The sequence below is a fragment of the Notolepis coatsorum genome (genome assembly GCF_963971535.1).
Source record: "Notolepis coatsorum genome assembly, chromosome: 3".
Taxonomy (NCBI): domain Eukaryota; kingdom Metazoa; phylum Chordata; class Actinopteri; order Aulopiformes; family Paralepididae; genus Notolepis; species Notolepis coatsorum.
Genome location: NC_140167.1, coordinates 23,880,714 through 23,902,111, shown reverse-complemented (window position 1 = coordinate 23,902,111; position 21,398 = coordinate 23,880,714). Strand labels below are relative to the sequence as shown.

Here is a 21,398-nt window from a genome sequence, read left to right as displayed (position 1 = left end):
TTAGCTCATAGCTATCGTGTACCACTAGCCTTTACGGGCTCGAGCACCCTACAGGCTGCCACCAGGCTGTTGTCGCGTCCATGGGCCCCCCGGCAGGGTACCCGTGGGGACGGGGTGTACAGAGAGGAGAGAACCATTTTGGGTCGGCCGTTCATGCCGGCCAGCGAGCCGGATGTCGGGATATGTTGTTAGCACAATAGCTACCAAGCTAAGCTATGTTAGCTATTAACGTTATAAACACAATATGTGTACAACGACACAATGATTTACATTATTACAAATATGGTAACGTGGTTGTGGCTTTTACAAATAGTGGTTAGCTTTAGGATGGCTATAATCACTGAGCAATAGTGTTAGGTGAAACAGATACATTTTCATTCGGCTAGTAGTAGCAAGCATATATCTATGGTAGCAAGGCTCTCTGCCTGCAGTGCCTGCCACTAGCTGTGTGTGACTCTCAGCGCCCCCTGGTGAGCCCCCTGGTGCCCTGCACCTGTTGTGACGAGATCATTTCGATTACACACGCACATTATGAACCATTGATTAAAATATCCACGTGCGTGGCGATTGTGTTGGGCAGACAAAATGTTTGATAAAAAATACTTTTTTTTCCCTTCTTCATGAAAATCACTGTTGGCCTAGTCCACATTGTTTATTGAACAAAAATACAACGTGAAGGTTGGCCTTTAAGCTCCAGAGAGAGAGGCTGAAAACCCACAGTTCTTGCCGACGGATGGGAGCGAATCCCGGATCCGAGGTTTCTGATGACTACCCCCAAAACATGGAGGTTGCGAACGCAATTTATACGCATGGAAGTATTGATTACGCCATAACGAATAATTAAAAAAATATACCGTTAACTGGAATATGTTGTGTGTGCCTTTCTGAATATGATTTGGGAGGGTTATAATAGAAGAAAGACAGTGTAAACAATATAACGTTATGTGAATAAACCGCGAAATAATAACTAATTCCTTGGTCAATAGAAGTCTCTGTGATACTTTCTGAATATGATTTGGGAGGGTTATAATAGAAGAAAGACGGTGTAAACAATATAACGTTATGTGAATAAACCACGAAATAATAACTAATTCCTTGGGCAATAGAAGTCTAGTGATACTTTCTGAATATGATTTGGGAGGGTTATAATAGAAGAAAGACAGTGTAAACAATATAACTATGTGAATAAACCGCGAAATAATAACTAATTCCTTGGTCAATAGAAGTCTCTGAGTCTGTGATACTTTCTGAATATGATTTGGGAGGGTTATAATATAAGAAATACAGTGTAAACAATATAACGTTATGTGAATAAACCGCGAAATAACATAACGTTATGTTATATAATGTTACAATGTACAGTTTCTAACAGCTGGCTGTGTTGTGAAATGTGCATAACGTTATGAATAAACCGCGAAGTCATGCGAAATAAATAACGTTATACGCGAATCTATTCCTAATTTATGCAAATGACATGTCGTCAGCTTGTGACTGCAACTTGTTCCTGTTTGCGGACGACTCAGCCCTGCTGGTCTCTGACAAGAACAAGTTACAGGTTGAAAAAGCCCTCAGCTCGGAACTAGGCAAAATCTGCATATGGCTCGCCGACAACAAACTATCATTACACATGGGCAAAACAGAGTCCATTCTCTTCGGTTCAAATAACAAACTCAGCAAGACCGACGGCTTCTCGGTTACAGTGGGTGACAATATTATCACAAGGAAAGATGAAATTACCTACCTGGGTTCCATCCTAGAGGCTAATCTTCCCTGTGACAAAATGGTATCCAATGTAATAAAAAAAGTCAACCAACGAATGCGATTCTTGTACCGGATCTCCTCTCTGGTAAACAAGAATACCCTGAAGACTCTAGCAGGAGCACTCATTCAAGGGTACTACGACTATGCTTGCACCTCATGGTACCAAAGCACCTCAAAGGCACTAAAAAACAAATTACAAACATCTCAAAACAAGCTAGTCAGACTACTGCTTGACCTGACTCCTAGAACCCACCTCACCCCTGCCCACTTTGACAACCTAGGATGGCTTAGAGTAGACGACAGAGTACAGCAACTTGCAATGGGCCTGGTCTACAAGATACACTACGCGACCAAGGTACCCATGTACATGTCAAAATACTTCCCAAAGGTCAGTGAATACCACGATCACAACACCAGAGGGAGCTCCACAAATCATGTAAAACCCAGATTCGGCTCAAACAAGGGACTAAACACGTTTCGCAATTATGCTAGTTGTACAGTAAATGACCAAGTAAGGCTTTGTCAGTATTCCAATGTACAGTGTAAAATGTGTGTGTGTCCCCTACCCAACACCCCCCCCCCCCACCTCCAATGTACAGTTTCTATGCCAAATGTATATACACTCTTTTTCTGGACACTTTTGTATCACAAACAGTACTGTATTAGCAAATCTGATATGTCATAAATGTATAGATGTAGCAGTACTGTCTATCTGTATGTCATGTATGTCATATATATAATTATATAAGTGTGTGTGTGTGGGGGTGTGTGTGTGTAAATGAATTAACCTAAATATGTAGTTTGACTGATAGATAGACAAAATGGGTTTATTTATGTTGATTTAATTTGGTTGTGTTGATGTTAAATTTTTATTTATTTTTTGCAAAATGGGTATATTCTGTTTGGTTTTACACAATATGTCTATCGGTGTGTTGTACGTGTGTAGGGGCAGGTATATATAAGATTGTTTCTTCTTCCTGTTCCTTTCGGCCATGGTATTTTTTGTGAATTATGTGAATATGTACTGTTGGACTGTGGTGATTCCATGTACGGATAAATAAAAGTGATGAGTGATGGTGATGATATATGTTATGATGAATTGAAAATGGGGGACCCTGATGTAAACAAGATGAAAGTCTTTCTCTGGTCTGCATCCCCTTAACAATTGTATGTATTGAGCTGTACTGTACTGTACCCATTCTGCAATCTGTTAATAAACTTTTCAATCAATTCAATCAATTTCTGCTTATCTTCTTGATATGATAACATTACATCTGCCTTTTACCGCGTGACGAGCTAAACCAATCAGAGAGGGGCTACGCTCACATGACGCTCAACCAATCAGAGAGGGGCTTCGCTCAACCAATCAGAGAGGGGTCTGCAGAAATGGAGTTCAACCAATCAGAGAGGGGTCTGCAGAAATGCGGCTACGAAATGTAGAGACGCCACACATTCACCCACACATTCACACACAGATGGCGGAAGCAAAAGGTGCCAACCAGCTCATCGGGAGCAGTTAGGGGTTAAGTGTCTTCGACACGCTGCTGGTGTGTTGTTATTATAATACATAATATTGGTTCCGCCCTGTTGTTGTGGTACCCGGACCGAGGACCGGAGTAGTAGGAGAGTGCCTTGAATGTGTGAATAAAAGCCAGTAAAGAAACCCTAGCCTGTTTATTCCTAGTTAGGAATACTGGAAACAACTAACATAACATGGTGTCAGATAATGGAACTGGCAACGCAGAGTTGAATCGACGTCAAGAAGAAGGAATGTGCTGGATTCCAAAGGCACACATGTGCGCACTGCTAGCGAGAGGACCGGCATGTTTGCTGATAATTGGAAGAGATTTAAGCAGAGATTTAATATTTACTTGGCTGCAAGTGGGGCGGGGGGAGGAGATGAGAACCGAAAAGCGTCTATATTTTTGCATGTAATAGGAGAAGATGCATTGGACATTTACAACAGCTTTCAGATAGATGAGGGAAATATAACATTGACTGAGCTAGTGACAAAGTTTGAGGAGTACTTTGTGCCCAGTAAAAATTTCACTTTTGTAAAGAAAGAGAGGGATAGAGAGCCTATAGGAGGAAATTGTGAACCCGCCGTCTCAACTGTCTCGCTTTTATAGACTGCTTCTCTCTGCCACGCCCCTCAACCTGTGCGTGCAAACTAGGAACTCAGTTTGATGGTAGTAATGTGACACACACACACATGGAATGTGGCGTTTTCCTTCCAAATAATCGCTTAGTGATACAGGTTAGATGAGTGAGTTGATTTACTATGGCCAACTCTGTGGGAGAGCAGAATGGGAGCCATTTTATAACAAGCAGATTATTAAACTCCATGAAAGGATGAAGATGAATAGCAATAGCTTGTCTTATAAGGACTGCTACCTTATCGTTTCATTTAGCTGTAATTGACACAAGGATTCAATTATTCCAGTTAGGAATGCTGGAAACAACTAACATAACAGCTGGGAGGAGCGGGAATCGAACCGGGAAAGAGTTCAGAGAAATGGTGTTGAAGGCCATGCACAACGATTTAGGACACCTTGGCATTGAGAGTACTGTCGAACAACTGAGGAGCAGATTCTTCTGGCCGAAGATGTCTGTAGAAGTGGAACAGTACATTAACACATTGGTTGCCAGCCGGATATGACAATTTATCGTTTGGATGCCACCACGTTAATCAATGGGAGGACGAGCACATTTGCGAGCGAGTAAACTATATCTTAAATTATGGCTATGTGTCTAATACACCCGTCGCTTATCAATGACTTGCTTGCAGTCAACATGTACGAAACGGATAGTTTTTTCATCAGTACATTTCCGTTTTATACCGTTTTGAATACGAGTATAGTGTTGGAGATTTCTAGTAATTCCAGAGAAAGACGCGATAATAGCCCTTTAGTCGAATACACAAAACACCTTGTCATTTTGATTATCAATTTTTTCTATCCACTTTTTCTCCCCATTTTCAATTTTTCTCCCATCCAATTTCGTATTTCCAATTCTTCCCACCCCTGTCTTGAACGTTGCTAGACTATGCCTCCCACTGGTCGGCTCTAGTGAGGATAGAAGCCTTGCATCACGTGTCCCCTCCGGTACACGAGGAGGCAGCCTGTCGCATCTTTTCACCACAGCAGCTCGAACTCTGTGGCGAGGAGTAACGCGTGGGAGGCTCACGCTGCCCCCGATACTTCCTGTTTCCGCCGCATCGGCGTCACCCAACCGACCTGTAGGAGTCGCTGTCCACAACGTCAAATCCCCACCAACCGGCTTCCCCACCCTCTAACACTGCCGGTAGCAACGCCGAGAGCTGGGCTCGATACCAGCATATCATGCGTTAGTGGCCAGCGCCTTGCCCACTGCGCCACTCAGCCGCCTGATTATCGAATCTTCCTGAAATCAACGCTAGATCATAATTATTATCCTTCCTCGTGCACGCATGCAATGTTGTTCAGACCGGCGCGCCGCTCCCCCCCCTCCTCCCACCCAACAGAAAACAGCCACACATACACACACAGATACAGCGTCGATCGGGTAGAAATACATATCAGATCAACGATAAAATTTATATATAATGTTCTTACCTTGTATCTGATGTAATGCAAAAGAAATAATCCAATTATCTGATCGCCATTTGAAGTACTGGGCGCAGAGGTCCGTGCCACGTTCAACAGCATTTCATATGACGGGGGGCAGCATTGCAGATGTATCGTTGAAATCAGGTTACCTCGCCTGATTATTTAAACCACGCCCGCACGCCTTGGATCGTCCCAGAAAAAAAACTATACCATTCCCAGTGGAGTGCAATACCAGCCGGAAGGCGTAGGGGGCAGTATTTGCCCTTTTGCGAGCTCAGACCCATTCCCAACGATAACATCAGGCTGGATGGATGAAAATTAGGGATGTCCGATATTATCGGCCGATATTGGCATAGAAATGTCGAAAAATATTGGTATCTGTTAAAAATTGTATTTACATTTTTACATTTATTTAACCTTTATTTACCCAGGCAAGCAAGTAGGAACAAATTATAATTTTATTTATTGCCAAAGTATGCATAATGTTGTGTTAATTGTGTTAAGAGTTATGTAATGTTAATTACCTGAAATTATTCATTTTTTTTGGGGGGGGGGGGGGGGGGACCCTGCATATATCGGTTGATATCGGAAATTAAGAGTTGGACAATATCGGTATATCGGTATCGGTAAAAAAGCCAATATCGAGCATCCCTAATGAAAATCAATGGATATCGCTAATAAAAGAAATAACGATTAAAACCTGACTATACTCGTGATTGGCACTGAACGGTCGGCGAGTTAACCCGACTATCATCGGGTCTGAATGAATGAATGAATGAATGAAATGAATGAAAACGTTATTTAACAGATTGCAGAATGGGTACAATACAGTACGGCTCAATACACACAATTGTTAAGGGATTGCAGAACCTGAAAAAGACGTTTGTCTTGTTTCCATCAGGGTCCCCCATTTTCAATTCATATAGAATTGAAATCTGAATCTGGCGTCCAATGAGTTAAGGCAGTCGCTGTTGACTTGTTTTGCCTAAAGCCATACTGGCTTTCGCTCAGCAGTTTGTTCTTTTCCACAAAAACATCTAACTTATGCGAAAACTGTTTTTCAAGCACTTTCGAAAACTGTGAGAGCAATGAGACTGGTCTATAGTTAGTGAAGCTGTGCTTATCTCCTACTTTGAAAAGTGGGATTACTTTTGATACCTTCATCCTGTCTGGAAAAATACCTGTCTGAAAAGAAAGATTACAAATATGACAGAGAAATCATACAAAAATACAATCAATCGTCTTTTTCACTATAATCATATCTATCATTCCCATCACTGTCAATGGATGTCTTATTCTTTGACTTTGATACAATGGATATGATTTCTGCTTCACTGACATTTCCCAAAAACATAGACTGCAGTACTTTACTATCTCCTCTCCATCCTTCCTGTAATGGTTCATCGTGTTTTTACACGATGCTCGCCCCATTACACTTAATAAAGAAACCTTTTATATATTTTTGCTTTCAGCTCAGATGATGAGACTGCCCCACTTCCCACACCCCCACCACTACAGGCACAGGAGAAGGCCGCCACAGGTCAAGCGATATGGTCACAAAAGGACGCAAACAATGAAAAAACTGTGGCCAACAACATGAAAGTGCCGTCACTCAGGTCACTGTGACATTGTGCTGTGTCTTGTTTCACATAGAAACTGTTTTATAGAATGGCATGACAAGAGGGCTCCTGTTGTGTAAAGAGATCAGTGTGCAAGTTTGGTGTTTTTACTATTTATTTATTATTTATTATTTATAGTTTGTTTGCAGTGAGGAGTGTGTACGTTTGGAATGTGCTTCTACTTATTCATTATGTCATACTTTTGTTTGCAGTGATTAATAAAATGTGTCAACAGATTAGATTATCTATTTTCCAGTGGAATATAATACTTTTATATTTATTCTCAGAGGTGATAGTGGTCCAAATATGAAGGCAACACCAAAATATATATATTTTCCTATTGTCTGCTCAAAACGCCCAGAACAATATCCATATAAATGGCTCTAACTCACTGAGGAAAAGGTGTATTTGCAGTTGCACCAAACACCTAAATAGAACTTTCCACGTTGAGAAAAAAAAACTATAATTCCTTGGTAAACTATGCACTTTATTTTATTATGTCAAATATTGTATGCTCACACAAAGGTAATGTATGATGGTGACTTTACACTGCACCAGCAATTAAGGGTAGGTTCCCCTGAATCATAAACGCTATTACACTTGATACTGACTCAAAGAATAAGCTCAGAAATGGCAAAAATATAACACTATGTCCAGGCAAACCTTTGTCTATGTAGGCTTTAGAGGGTTAAATAATAATGTCAGTTTTGCTTGAGATTATATACTGTACATTGCCAACATCTCCTGTTACACCCTTGTACACTTGGAAACCGTGCCTCCCCCCGAGCATCCAAACTGTGTAGCCTCCCCCCCATTACTCTGATACCATTCACACATTCAAAACCGGACTTAAAACCCATCTCTTCAGAGTCACGGCACAGCATATGTCCTGAGTAGCATCAAGGAAACTATAAAAGAAGGAAGAGTCAGGGCGGCACAGCGGACATTGCGCTCGTCCCCAACACACGAGACACCGGTATCGAATCCGGCTGTCGGCGTTGCCTCCGGCTCGGGCCGGCCATCATACTAACTCAATTGGCAGAGTTAGCGGGTGGGAAGTCGATGGGTGGTAATCTGGACGTTGTAAACAGCGACTCCTACAGGTCGGTTGGGCGCCTGCACAGCAGAGACAGGAAATGGCGGGGGCAGTGTGAGCCTCCTACACGTTACTCCTCGCCAAATGAGAGTCCGCGCTGGCAGGTGAAAAGATGCGACTGGCTGCCCACACATGTATCGGAGGGGACATGCGATGGGCTTCTATCCTCCCTACAACCGGACAGTGGGGGGCACATGCGAGCAACGTTCAAGACAGGGGAGGGGAGAATTGGCACGGCTAAATTGGCATGGGAGAAAAATGAAGGAAGAGTCATCACGTCACTTTGTAGCGCATGAACGCACGTTGGTGCCAAGTGTGGAAAGCGTTCAGATCGGCCAACATTGAGTTGAAGGGGATTGTCATCTCTACGTTCATAACATTTAAACAAGTTGTTACCTCGGATGTCAGTCGGCGATTTGTTAGTAGCTAACGTGTGACATTAGATACATTACATACATTAGGCTTCAATAGAACTGGCACCAAGCAGAGCATAGAACGCTGGTATTCTGACCTGGTGACCTTTCCTTCTTTTATAGTTGCACTATTCCTCCTGTTGCCCAGCCCCTTTAGGCCTACACTGTTTTTAATAAGTATTATACATTTTTATTAAATTATTATAATTAATTATAATTATAATTATTCCTCGCTTGCCCTTCTTTCATCCCAGTGCACATCCAATGCAGGCCTGACAATTCACCAAAAAACAATCTCACACACGTCCAAAAACTCTAAACCGTTTTGCACACATTAATTTAGTTTGACAGTTATTAAGAGTGCATGAGTTATTGAATATGGCCACCAGTGATGTCATCGGGGATGTTGAATCCTTGTGTCAATTACAGCTCAATGGAACGATAAGGTAGCAGTCCTTATAAGACAAGCTATTGCTATTCATCTTCATCCTTTCATGGAGTTTAATAATCTGCTTGTTATAAAATGGCTCCCATTCTGCTCTCCCACAGAGTTGGCCATAGTAAATCAACTCACTCATCTAACCTGTATCACTAAGGGATTATTTGGAAGGAAAACACCACATTCCATGTGTGTGTGTGTCACATTACTACCATCAAACTGAGTTCCTAGTTTGCACGCACAGGTTGAGGGGCGTGGCAGAGAGAAGCAGTCTATAAAAGCGAGACAGTTGAGCCGGCGGGTTCACAATTTCCTCCTATAGGCTCTCTATCCCTCTCTATTGTGCATCATGTTCCCTTGGGTGAATTGGTGTGCTCTGATTTTGACTGGCCTTTGGGCCTCGGGCTTGTGCTGCGATAATTATTCCGAGTCCATTTGTGGGGCAAGGAGTGCTGGAGACATTATTATCGGAGTGCTAAGCCCCTGCCATTCTAAGGTGGAGACCCTGCACGAACGAATTCAACCAGAGAGATTCAACTGTACAGAGTAAGTGCTTGAAGTTCATACTAAATGCATTTTTCTACACAGTGCATTCTTCCGAGTGACTGTCATGACCACAGTTTTAAGTTTGTTTTGTTATTTCTGGTCTAGTCTGCATTTAGATTATTTTAGCTACCAATATTGATGCTAAATCATGATTTTACAATGTATGTTAATTGCATTGAAAAGCCCTTTTCCCCCAAAAAAGGGGTCCAAGGCTCTCTTCATTAGTCAAGAAAGCCTTTAATACATCTACTTCAATGAGCAATTAAAATCTTATCTCATTCAATTAAATTAATTCATGAATTAATTAAAACATTTAAATCGTTAAATACTCCATAGGAAGTATGACCAAACACAATCCTTGACAAACTTAAACCTTACCTTAACCCTAACCTTAACTCCACTGGAGACCGGACATATAATCCTGACCTAAGATAGAGATATAAATATATATATTTGTATGATCCTCTGCAAGAATCTTGCCACGCCCCTGCAACTTTCTAATTTATATTTTCTTATTAGGCGTTATTATGCAATATTGTACTACCAGTAGTTTTGCCAAACTGAATTTATAAAAATAGGCCAATTGAGTGATAATTTTATCACATTACTTGATATCGATCTAGGCTATTGGTAGTGTGTAGCTAAGCCAGACTTATTGTCTTTTGTCCAATAAAATTTTATAATTTGTGTTTTGGTTATATGTTGTCACTAATTATTATTTATGATTCACATGCATTGCTGAAAACTACCTGGCACCTGAGAGTGTTGGGACTTGAGAGCGTTGGGACTTGAGTGTGTGGTATTGTGAGACTGCTGCCATATGATAGTGGTGTGAGTTGGAATTGGATTCCATGGGGCCCATAACCTAAAACAGGTTTAACACCCCTGTGCTAACCATGTAGTCATTCTTCTCCATTGACCCAAAACACTGATCAATAGTTAGGTTAAACCTGTCTCCTTAGAGGTTCAATCAAGCCCTTGTTTCCTGGAGTAGCTTTTAAGTTTTAACATTCTCTACTACAATAGAGAAGTTAATGCCAGACTACACTAACTCTAGGACTCTAGGCATATATGTAACGTACGGTTATGTCTATAACCATAGTTATATGAGTGTAGTGACGCTCTGCGTCATACTGTAATACTCTTCCATATCAGTATTAGCACTGAATAAATGTTCACATGCACCTTTACACACCATCTGCCTGGCCACACCCCCATCCGCTCCTCTACATAAGCAGGGGTGTGGCCATACTAACAGCTCCTTCCCAAGTCTTTCACCACAAAGGTAAGACCACGGGGTCCTCAGTGAGTCCGACGCAGAGTGTCACTACACTCATATAACTATGGTTATAGACATAACCGTACATTATATATCGTGTAGCTCCGCTCTGCGTCATACTGTAATACAGGAGCTAAGCAGAGCGAGAGCTCGACAAATGTACCCGCTGAGGTCCCCCACAACCATCAGACCCGGGGAGGACCCGAGCCCCCGGACCCCCCTAATGGAGGACGGGAGGGTATCGGATCCGACTGTGCGAAGAGGAGATTAGCAACTCAAACGCACAGGGTGAGCAGACCGTGGGACTTACCCACGACTACACAAACGCGCAACCCACATGCCACTAGGGAACAAACGGAAAGGAACAAAACCCCCGTTACAACCCCTAACATCACAGGGTCAAGAGCAAAAGCCCAACCCCATGGCAAGGCCGTAGCAGCGGAGCAAGAACGAGGACCCAGACCCAGGAAGGGACTGGACCCCCCCCCCGGAAAAGGGGGCCTGGAGAGGCCAACGACGCTGCAGCATCGAGACGCCACCAGGCGGTCACTAGTGACACCACCCCCCACATCGCCAGCGTATTCGGACAGGGCCCATCCAAGAGCAGGCCCTTCCCCCCTACAGCACGCCGCCCCGAAGCACTCAAGAAGCTACACCCACAGCGGGACCAGGCAGCACACCGGGGAGACAACCCCCAAAAGAGGTCGATCCCTCAATCCAGGCAACAGGCCACTCGACCTGAGCCTGGAGCACTGCGGACTAGACAGGCGCCAAAGGGGTCTGCTGAAAACAGCACCCCGGCGGAAGGGGCGTATGCTGGCATGCTGTGCACCATGTCGCAGCCTCCACAAAAAAAACCTCGGCCGAGGCAGAGAAGGCTGTGAGATGGCAGAGAGGCGAAGAGCTTGCGTCTCAGATCCTCCGCTACCAGAGGAGCCGTCAGCCTATCGGCCGCACCCCCCCCCCGGCGGGGGAACCAGAGCTGGAACTAGGCCATCTCACAGGAGACGGCCTTGGCTCAACAGCTCCTTGGAGAGGCAAACTCTCCACCGGACGCCGCTCGGGTGCGTCTGACTGCCACGACCGCGGAGTCAGCACAGCCCCACGACACACGGCGGAGGCGGCAATGGAGAACAGCTGGTGAAGGGTGACGTTGCGAGCGCTCGAACCCCCCGAAGAAGACATTATAACTTAGCTTTTTCTCTTAAATTGGTGAGAGAGAGAAAAAACAAGAAACAATGTCAACGCAGCTCTTCTTCAATATTTCATTAGTCTCAAAGTGGTGTATACGGACACTTGCCGTGGTGAAAACAAAGAAGGAGCTGTTAGTATGGCCACACCCCTGCTTATGTAGAGGAGCGGATGGGGGTGTGGCCAGGCAGATGAGGTGTGTAAAGGTGCATGTGAAAATGTATTCAGTGCTAATACTGATATGGAAGAGTATTACAGTATGACGCAGAGCGGAGCTACATGATATATAACCCATGTTTATGCAATGATTCATGAGCTCATGCAATAGGAATGACATTTCAAGCCATGCAAGAACAAAATAACAATAACACGTTTTGCAATGCATAATACATACCAGTAGACTCATCTATTTGGCAGTCTATCTTATTCCTATATTAAAGAGGATAATGCACAAATAATGATTAAGGAGCTATGAACTAATGAGGAACTATGTTACAATGCATAGGAAGAAATAGGACCGTACAGTATTTATCTGACAGTTAACATTCAGAATTTAGTTAACGATTTGTTAACATAGAAGCTGGTTCCTCATTAGTTCAGTGATACTTAGCCATTATAATTTACTGGCTGTATCAAGTTACAGTCTTACCAAATTCCCATATGTTATTCCTGTGATATCAAACAGCTTAATTAAAACCAGATAACCAGGCATTAATCTGTGATATTTGCTCCACTGACGATGACGATGATGACATGGCTTTATTTCACTGTAGTACTAACAGTTCTGAACCAGTCACTGAATAAGTAAAAGAAAACGACTGATTGCATCGTCACAAGAGCCTTTAGTCTATATATTAGAGGAATAATATTGGTTTGATTGTGATTCTGCTTTGTCATTGGCTGAGAGAATAAAAATAACAATACTAATAATCAGCATACATTGTTCCATGTGGGGGTGGCAGCTCCTCCCAAACCAAGTTGCCCATTAATTGTGACCAAAGATCAAATAATGTGTATGCAGAAAACCTTGCTGAACACCCAGTATATCAATGCTCCAATTTTCAGTAAATTCAAATGCATGTTTTTTTCAGTGATTGATTATTTGTTTTTCTATCCAGTTTCAATTTGATCTCATTTGTGCGGACCATGGCTGTTATCCACACTATTGATACAATCAATGATTCTGGCTTTCTGCCAGGAGTTCGTCTTGGCTATGTCATCTGTGACACATGCTCAGATGCCAGCAAGGCCATCCAGAGCGCTGCACATCTGTTAGCCACCAATGATACCCTGTCCATCCAATGTGACCTTACAGAACAGCCATTAGTGAAGGCCATCATTGGGGCACGTTTCTCTGAGGTGTCGATCGCTGTGGCCAGATTCCTGGGTCTCTACATGGTCCCTCAGGTGAGCAAAGTATCTAGTGTTAGCAGCAGGAAATGATATAGACATTCAAAACTATAGAAAGTACTTAAAGGGGATCACCACTCAAATGAAGAATGCCAATGTTATTTCTATGGCCTAAGAAAGTTCAATCAATATTTGTGAACATGAGCTACTCTCTCCTAAAGCCAGAAACCAGAGAAGTAAGAATCAAACGTGTGATGTAGGCTGGAGCTGCTCCATAGACAATGAATGGGAGATTGTTTTTGTGGATCCACAGAACATTTGTTTTCTTTTTCTTTTTTTTAATCTAAATTATGCTTTATTCTATAGTAGAAACAACTACTACTAACGTTATGTAAAAAACAATAATGTTATAAACTTTACACAATATGTGCAACGAAACAATGATTTACATTAGTATTTACAGTGATTTAATATCGAGCGAAATAACGTTATATGATTTAAATTATAAATACAACTAGACAATTCCGCGCGGGGGAAATTGTGAAAGTGTGGGTGACGCCTGTGCACCGCCGGCCAATGGGAGAGGGTCTCTCGCGAGTCTCTATGACAAACGGTTCAAAGGATACAAAAAGGGGGCGCGGCCTAAGGATCAGGGGAGTGGTCAACATAGACCAATGAAAGAGGATATCCCTACTGAGTGCAATGACACAACCCGCAAGTCACATAGCACACTATTACACTATTACACACTATTACACTATTACACACTATTACACACTATTACACTATTACACTATTACACACTATTACACTATTACACACTATTACACTGTTACACACTATTACACTTACACACTATTACACTATTACACACTATTACACTATTACACACTATTACACTATTACACAATATTACACTATTACACTATTACACTATTACACACTATTACACTATTACACTATTACACACTATTACTCACTATTACACTATTACACACTATTACACTATTACACTATTACACACTATTACACTATTACACACTATTACACTATTACACACTATTACACTATTACACAAGAGATACACGGGTGTGGCTTAAGGGGGCGTGGTCTAAGGATTGGGGGAGTGGTCAACATCGACCAATGAAAGATACTTTCCGAGTTTTTGAAATTTTTCGGATTTCTCAGTTTAAAAAAATGTTTGGACTTTTCCGAGTTTTTAAAATTTTTCGGACTTTTACCAGTTTTTGAAATTGTTCTGGTTTTTCCGAGTTTTCGAATTTTTCAGAGTTTTCGGACTTTTCCGAGTTTTTGGATTTTTCCGAGTTTTCGGATTTTTCCGACTTTTCGGACTTTTGTGTTTTTGAACTTTTTCGGATTTTTCCGAGTTTTCGGATTTTTCAGAGTTTTCGGACTTTTCCGAGTTTTTGAAATTTTTCGGGACTAAGGGGGTGTGGCCTAAGGGGCGTGGTCTAATGATCGGGGGAGTGGTCAACATCGACCAATGAAAGAGGATATCCCTACCGAGTACAATGGCACAATCCGCAAGTCTCTACGACAAACGGTTCAAGAGATACACTGAGGGGGTGAGGCCTAAGGGGGCGTGGTCTAAGGATAGGGGGAGTGGTCAACATCGACCAATGAAAGAGGATATCCCTACCGAGTACAATGGAACAACCCGCAAGTCTCTACGACAAACGGTTCAAGAGATACACTGAGAGGGTGTGGCCTAAGGGGGCGTGGTCTAAGGATCGGGGGAGTGGTCAACATCGACCAATGAAAGGTGGTCAACATCGACCAATGAAAGAGGATATCCCTACTGAGTACAATGACACAACCCGCAAGACAGAGGGCGCTGTCAAGCAATTCAGTACTGCAACACAGAGGGGCAATGAAGGGTTAAGTCGATGAGGTCATTGGCAGGGCAGCTGAGCCAGATGAGCCTCACAGCTGTTAGGCTGAACCAATCATGAGCCATGAGCCACACAGGTGACGTAATCACGAATGACTTGCACTTTCCATACAATGCATGTCTATGGGGGCAGATGCATGACTGCATTGTCACGATGATTAAAATAAAACGATAAGAGATGAAGCGTTGTGAAGCGCACATGAGCACTTCAAGGAGTAGGCGAAGGGTTGTGTGCGATATTGTGGCATTCCTTCGACAATTGTGGCCCCGGTGGCGATCGGAACAGAAGGGGAAAAAAGCTAAAAAATCATTGTATTCCTAGAGTGAGATTACATTGGGGTCTATGGGGAGGAGAACCTTCAAACAAATGGTCATCAGTTGAGATAGAAATGTCCAATTCCATTTATTTTTCGTTTGTGAGCGAACAGACAGCCGTGTCATCGTTTTGATGTGTTTTTTTTTCTACGTCACAATCACTCTCGCAATTTACCCAAGGTAGTGGAAAAAAGATTATTTCAGCTGCCGCACTCTAACTTGCAATGCATTTCCAATGTGACCGAAATTTTCCTGTTTAAAGTCGATTCGTAGCCAAACAGTGCGGTGAAACTTTCCGAGTTTGAATAGCGCTGTTGGGCGCGAACGCTCTGGCAAGAGTAGTGTTTGCAAGATCGGTGGAATAAAGAAAGAATAATAAATATATTATTGATAAATATAGATTACTATAGTGTGGGTGGCAACCTGGCTTCGCCAGGTCACCCACACTAAATATGGTAACGTGGTTGTGGCTTTTAAAAATAGTGGTTAGCTTTAGAGATAAATGGTTATGATCACCGGAGCACTAGTGTTGGGTGAAACAGATACTAGCCACAGATTCAGGGTCAGTTATTTTCCCATTCTACGAATTGTTAAGCTTATGGAATGTAAGGGAAATCTGATCCTAGGTCTGCGACTAAAGCCAGGAGTCTACGCTGTGGTGACATCAGTCAGCAGCGCCAAAGTGAGTGTAGTCTCAGTGAACGAAAACATAACATTTACATTTTACATTTAGTCATTTAGCTGACGCTTTTATCCAAAGCGACTTACAAGTTCTGTACGACAAGTCATCAGCAAGGGTACAACTCTATCAGCTGAGTAACAATGTTCATCAAAGTGTTGCGTGTTACAGTGTAGGTTAGTTTATTAGGACAAGTGCATGACAGTAAGGTTAGTTAGGGTAAGTTTTTTTTATTTATTTTTTATTTTTTTCATTATTTCAGATAACGGTTGAAGAAGTGCGTCTTTAGTCGACGGCGAAAGATTGGACGGGATTCGGCTGTCCTAACTGGGGTGGGTAGTTCATTCCACCATTGTGGGGCAAGGACTGAGAATAGGAAGAGGCTTGGTGGCGGTGGCCGGGAGGCCAGCGAGCAGTGCGTTGCAGTAGTCGAGGCGGGAGATGACTGTTGATTGGACGAGGAGTTGGGTGGCTTCTTTTGTCAGGAAGGGGCGGATCCTTCTGACGTTGCTCAGGAGGAATCTGCAGGTTCTGGTTGTCGCTGCGATGTGATAAACGTTGTTATTTTGCTACCTTTACGATTAACACATTCCCCACCAAAGACGAGTGTACTCGTTATAGCCCGCCAATCGAATTCTGCCAACAATGAATATACACGTTATTGGATTGTTATTTCTTTTATTAGCTATTTCCATTCCATAATTCATCCTGCTGTGCTGTGGCAATGTGTGGCACTCTTTCTGAGACCGAAACGGTCCGATACCGCCGCCTAACGCCTTGCGGCCGCTATTGCACTCCATTTGAAACTATGTGGTTTGTTTTCTGGGCCGAGCTGCGGCGTGTGGGCGGGGTCTAAACATTCCGAAAAGACAAGCGCTTATAGGGATGGCATCGACGAGGGTCCCCGCCCCCCCGTTCATGTGCAATGCTGGATAACGTTGGATACACGATCGCAATCAGTATTAGGAATGGCGATCAGATAATTGGATTATTCTTTTTGCAGTACATCATAGACAAGGTAAGGACTATATGTTATCAATCTTGCGTTGATCCGATAAGTTTTTCCCCAGGATTGCAGCGTGTGTCTGTAATGTACTGTGTAATGTATGCCATTGGTGGCGATCGAAGCATAGAAAAACAACCCCCCCCCCCACCCTTTCGTGCACGCATGAGGAAACATAATACCGATAATCTAGCATTGATTTCAGATTGATTATTGATCCAGGCGAGAAATGGCACGATTTATAATTAAATGCAGTAAAACGCTGTTTCGCGTTGTTTCCCGGGATTACACAGAATCACTCTAAAACTATACTCATATTAAAAATATAAATATATAATATATAAAATGGAAATGTATGGATGAAAAAATTATGTTTTTTGCATGTTGACCAGAAGAAACTCACTGACAATCGACGTTGTTATTAGATCCATAGCTATAATATTTTATATAGTTTTAGCACTACAAACATCGGGATCTACCCCCATTTCATTACAGCGCTGGCACAAACGGTCATACGCCTACAGCGACCTCTGGCGTCCAATGTGTTAATTGCGAATATTTTCATGTTGAGCTATAGATTGTGGATGAATCAGCACAGAAAGGTACACCATGCAAATGTCCATGCTTTATTTGTTTTAAATGAGACGATTTAGAAATGGGCAATGGGGAAATACATTGCGTTGGACAGAGGGTGGAAAACGAAAATGACGTAACCACTACACCTCCCTATTCATTGTCTATCGAGCAGCTTGAGAGTTTATATCTGATGACATCAAAAATTAGAGTCTTCGCACTCTTGGATTCAGGAGATACGTGATTTTTGGACTGTCTTAGACCATTACATGTATGAATACAGAGATTGGGCGCTGTTACCCTTGTAACATTTCCTCCTCCCTTATAGATAAGCACGACATCATCTGCTGAACCTCTGGATGATAAAGTTCGTTACCCCTCCTTCTTGCGCACTATACCCAGTGATAAGAACCAGACGCATGCCATGATCCAGCTCATGGCACGTTTTGAGTGGAACTGGGTGGGCGTTGTGTCGGGGGATGACGACTACGGCAGGGCTGCTCTTCAGAGCTTTCTGAAAGCCGCTGAAGGTGCGCACATGTGCACCGCCTTTCAGAAGGTTCTACCCCACTACCTAGGCCACAGCAGCAGCGATGAGCTGATCAGAGAGGTGGCAGACCGCATTGAGTCCTCCGAAGCCCAGGTGGTCTTACTCATCCTGAAGGAAGAACTTGTGAAGCTGCTGTTCCAAGAGATGATCCAGAGAGGAGTTTCTCGGACCTGGATTGCCAGCGATGCCTGGTCCATGTCTCGCTCTTTGGCCTCAATGGATGGAATCAATATGATTGGAGACATCTTTGGGTTCACCTTCATCACAGGTCATAACCCAGGATTGATGCGTTTCCTCACAAATCTAACAACTGGTGCAGGAGCTGTGAACAAGTTCATTGAGGAGTACAAAGATCTAAGATTTGGATGTTCTCCAGAGTTGAAGAAACACAAACAGTGCCTCAGTAGCAACTCTGCTGCCCAGTGTCCTTTGCCAGACTCCCTTAGTATTAAATCTAAAGTTGCCTGCAAAATACCTAACCCCCAAAAAGCAAATGATGACTTCCTGACACATGCAGTTAATCTGGAAATGGCATATTCTGAGAGACTGGCCACATGGTCAATCGCTCATGCCCTACGATCACTTCTCAAATGCAATCAGTCTGTTTGTTCAGGAGGGAGAAACCTTCCCCCATGGCAAGTAAGAGACATTCTTGGCATATTTTCCCACATCCCTTTCAGGTTTCCACAAATACATTGAAACAACACTCGATCATTACATTAAAATCTTTAACCATTTCTTTGCAGCTTCTCCAGGAATTGAAAAAGACAACATTTACTCTTGACGGGAGGCAGTTTTTCTTTGATGAAAGTGGCAACTTTGCACACGGCTATGACTTGATCAACTGGATAAGGAAGGGAAATGAGCGAGACTTTAAAGTTGTGGGAAAGTACAACCAGATGACAGGTGTTGTGGATATCAGTGCAGAGACGATAGACTGGGAAACTCCAAACAATACGGTAAGAAGAACACCTGCCTCTATTCCATGATTAGATCCATTCCATGATGTCGCTGGCTTTCATAGTTTTTTTTCTGTTTTTTTTGCCAGATCCCTGAATCAAAATGCTCAGAGTCCTGCCCCCCTGGAACAGCCAAAAAAATCTCCACAATAGAATGCTGCTACAACTGTACCAAATGTGGAGAAGGAACTTACACCAATGTTTCCAGTAAGTATACAACAATACCTTTTCTATCTGATAGTGATTCTCTGTTTTTGGCATGATATGCTGTGATATCTGACATATTTATTTTATTTAATTATTTTACAGACCTCCACAGCTGTCTGAAATGCCCCAACAAAACTTGGTCTTTGAGAGGTTGGACTAAATGTGATCCAAGGACAGAAGATTACTTTAAATGGGATATGCCCTTTGCCATTTGCATGCTTTTCTTCACTGGAATCGGTTATCTGATGCTATTTTCCATTCTGGTCATCTTTGTGGTCAGTCGTCACAGTGTCGTTTTCAAAGTGGCCGGTGGGCAACTCTGCTTTGTCATGATCGCTGGGCTTGCCGTTAGCTTTGGTGCCGTGCCCCTGTTTGCTGGCAGGCCCAGTGATCACAATTGCAGAGCTCGGCAAACCATGTACGGCCTCGGCTTCACACTATGCATCACTTGCATCTTGGTCAAAGCTTTCCGCACATTCCTTGCATTCCTTATCGATAGAAATAAGCAGCATGGGCTGAAAAGGTTTTATAAGCCCCCTGTCATAATTATATGTGGTACAGCTGTCCAAGGGCTTATCTGCCTCTTTTGGTTAATTTTTGATTCTCCAAGGCTTGAGAAACAGACCTCGGCGCAGAGCATGGAGATTTTGCTAATATGTGATGAAGGATCTAATTGGGGCTTTGGCTTCATGCTCTGCTACATTGCACTGCTTGCCTTCATCTGCTTCGTTTTTGCCCTCAACGTTAGGAAGGTTCCCCATCGCTTCAATGAAACGGGTTACATCATCTTTAGCATGATCGTTTACCTTTTTGTCTGGATCTGTTTCATCCCTATATTTGTCGCTGAAATTCCGAAGCACGCTGCTGTCCAAGCCTGTGGCATTTTAGTCTCCAACTTTGGCATAATTTGCTGTCATTTTTGCCCCAAGTGCTACATGATTCTCTTCAAGAAAAAGGAAGACATTAGTAGGGAAGCTTACTTGAGCCGTGTGCACGACTTTTCAATCAATACCACCGACAAAGCACTGGGGAATATATCTGTTGACTTTGGGGGAGATTCCTTGAGGACTGCAGTTCCGACACATGTAGTTAATTCAGTGATGACCATTGGTTCTGAAGATTCGGGAGTAATCACTGTAGACTCTTCCAGGTCCTCAGTTACCGAACTCCATGAAATTAACAATTTAAGTGATCTTGATCAATCCCCTCAAATTAGGCAAAGACTTCGTAGAAAATCTATTTGATATTAACATTTTATATTGTAATCGAACAAGTGAAAATTGCTCAAATGTCTGACCAATCATAAGTGAGTGTCGTCCTTTGTGATTACTCTGCCCAATATGTTCTGAAGAGAACATTAGTTTATATTTGTATGCAAAAGTTTCTATGAATTCATTCTTCATTAAAATATCATTGTGTTTCTAACAATAACTGTGAAAACATATGAATCGTTCCAGGAAGGGACAGAGGGAACAGGGTGTTCTTCCTGAGGTCCTTCAGTGTGTGCAATAGACTGCTGGAGTAGTTTTACCAGTCCCTATAGTCAGCGTCCTCTATATGCTGTGGTATGCTGGGGGGGCTACTAAAGCATTACACCACGCGCAGTAGTGGGTTATGAGAATTAGACCATGCCTAGGGGTGGTCGTTAGACCCCCCTAGGCATGGTCTAATTCTCATAACCCACGACTGCACGTGGTGTAATGGCTTTTATACAATGGCCGATGTCATCCAACCTTATTGCTATACAATAAAGACACATTAATTGAAGATTTATTGACAAAACCATCCGCCGAAAAAGTAGTTCCCAAAAAAAAATTAAAGAGAAGTTGCCTCCATGTGGAAGCAGCTCAGAAGTGCATCCAACTGTTCTCAGTAATACATCCAACAAACTAACACATCCAACTGTCTCTCAACTAAGA

General features: G+C 42.8%; 1 protein-coding gene across 1 annotated transcript; it reads left to right on the top strand.

Annotated features, from left to right (window-relative positions):
* Positions 1–9,264: 9,264 nt before the first annotated feature.
* LOC311225729 (G-protein coupled receptor family C group 6 member A-like) lies at positions 9,265–21,004 on the top strand (the record flags this gene model as incomplete). Its single annotated transcript, XM_084311123.1, has 5 exons — positions 9,265–9,461; positions 13,050–13,338; positions 18,092–18,912; positions 19,760–20,466; positions 20,937–21,004. 5 exons carry the CDS (start codon positions 9,265–9,267, stop codon positions 21,002–21,004), a joined length of 2,082 nt encoding a protein of 693 aa, XP_084167249.1.
* Between the last annotated feature and the right edge of the window lie 394 nt (positions 21,005–21,398).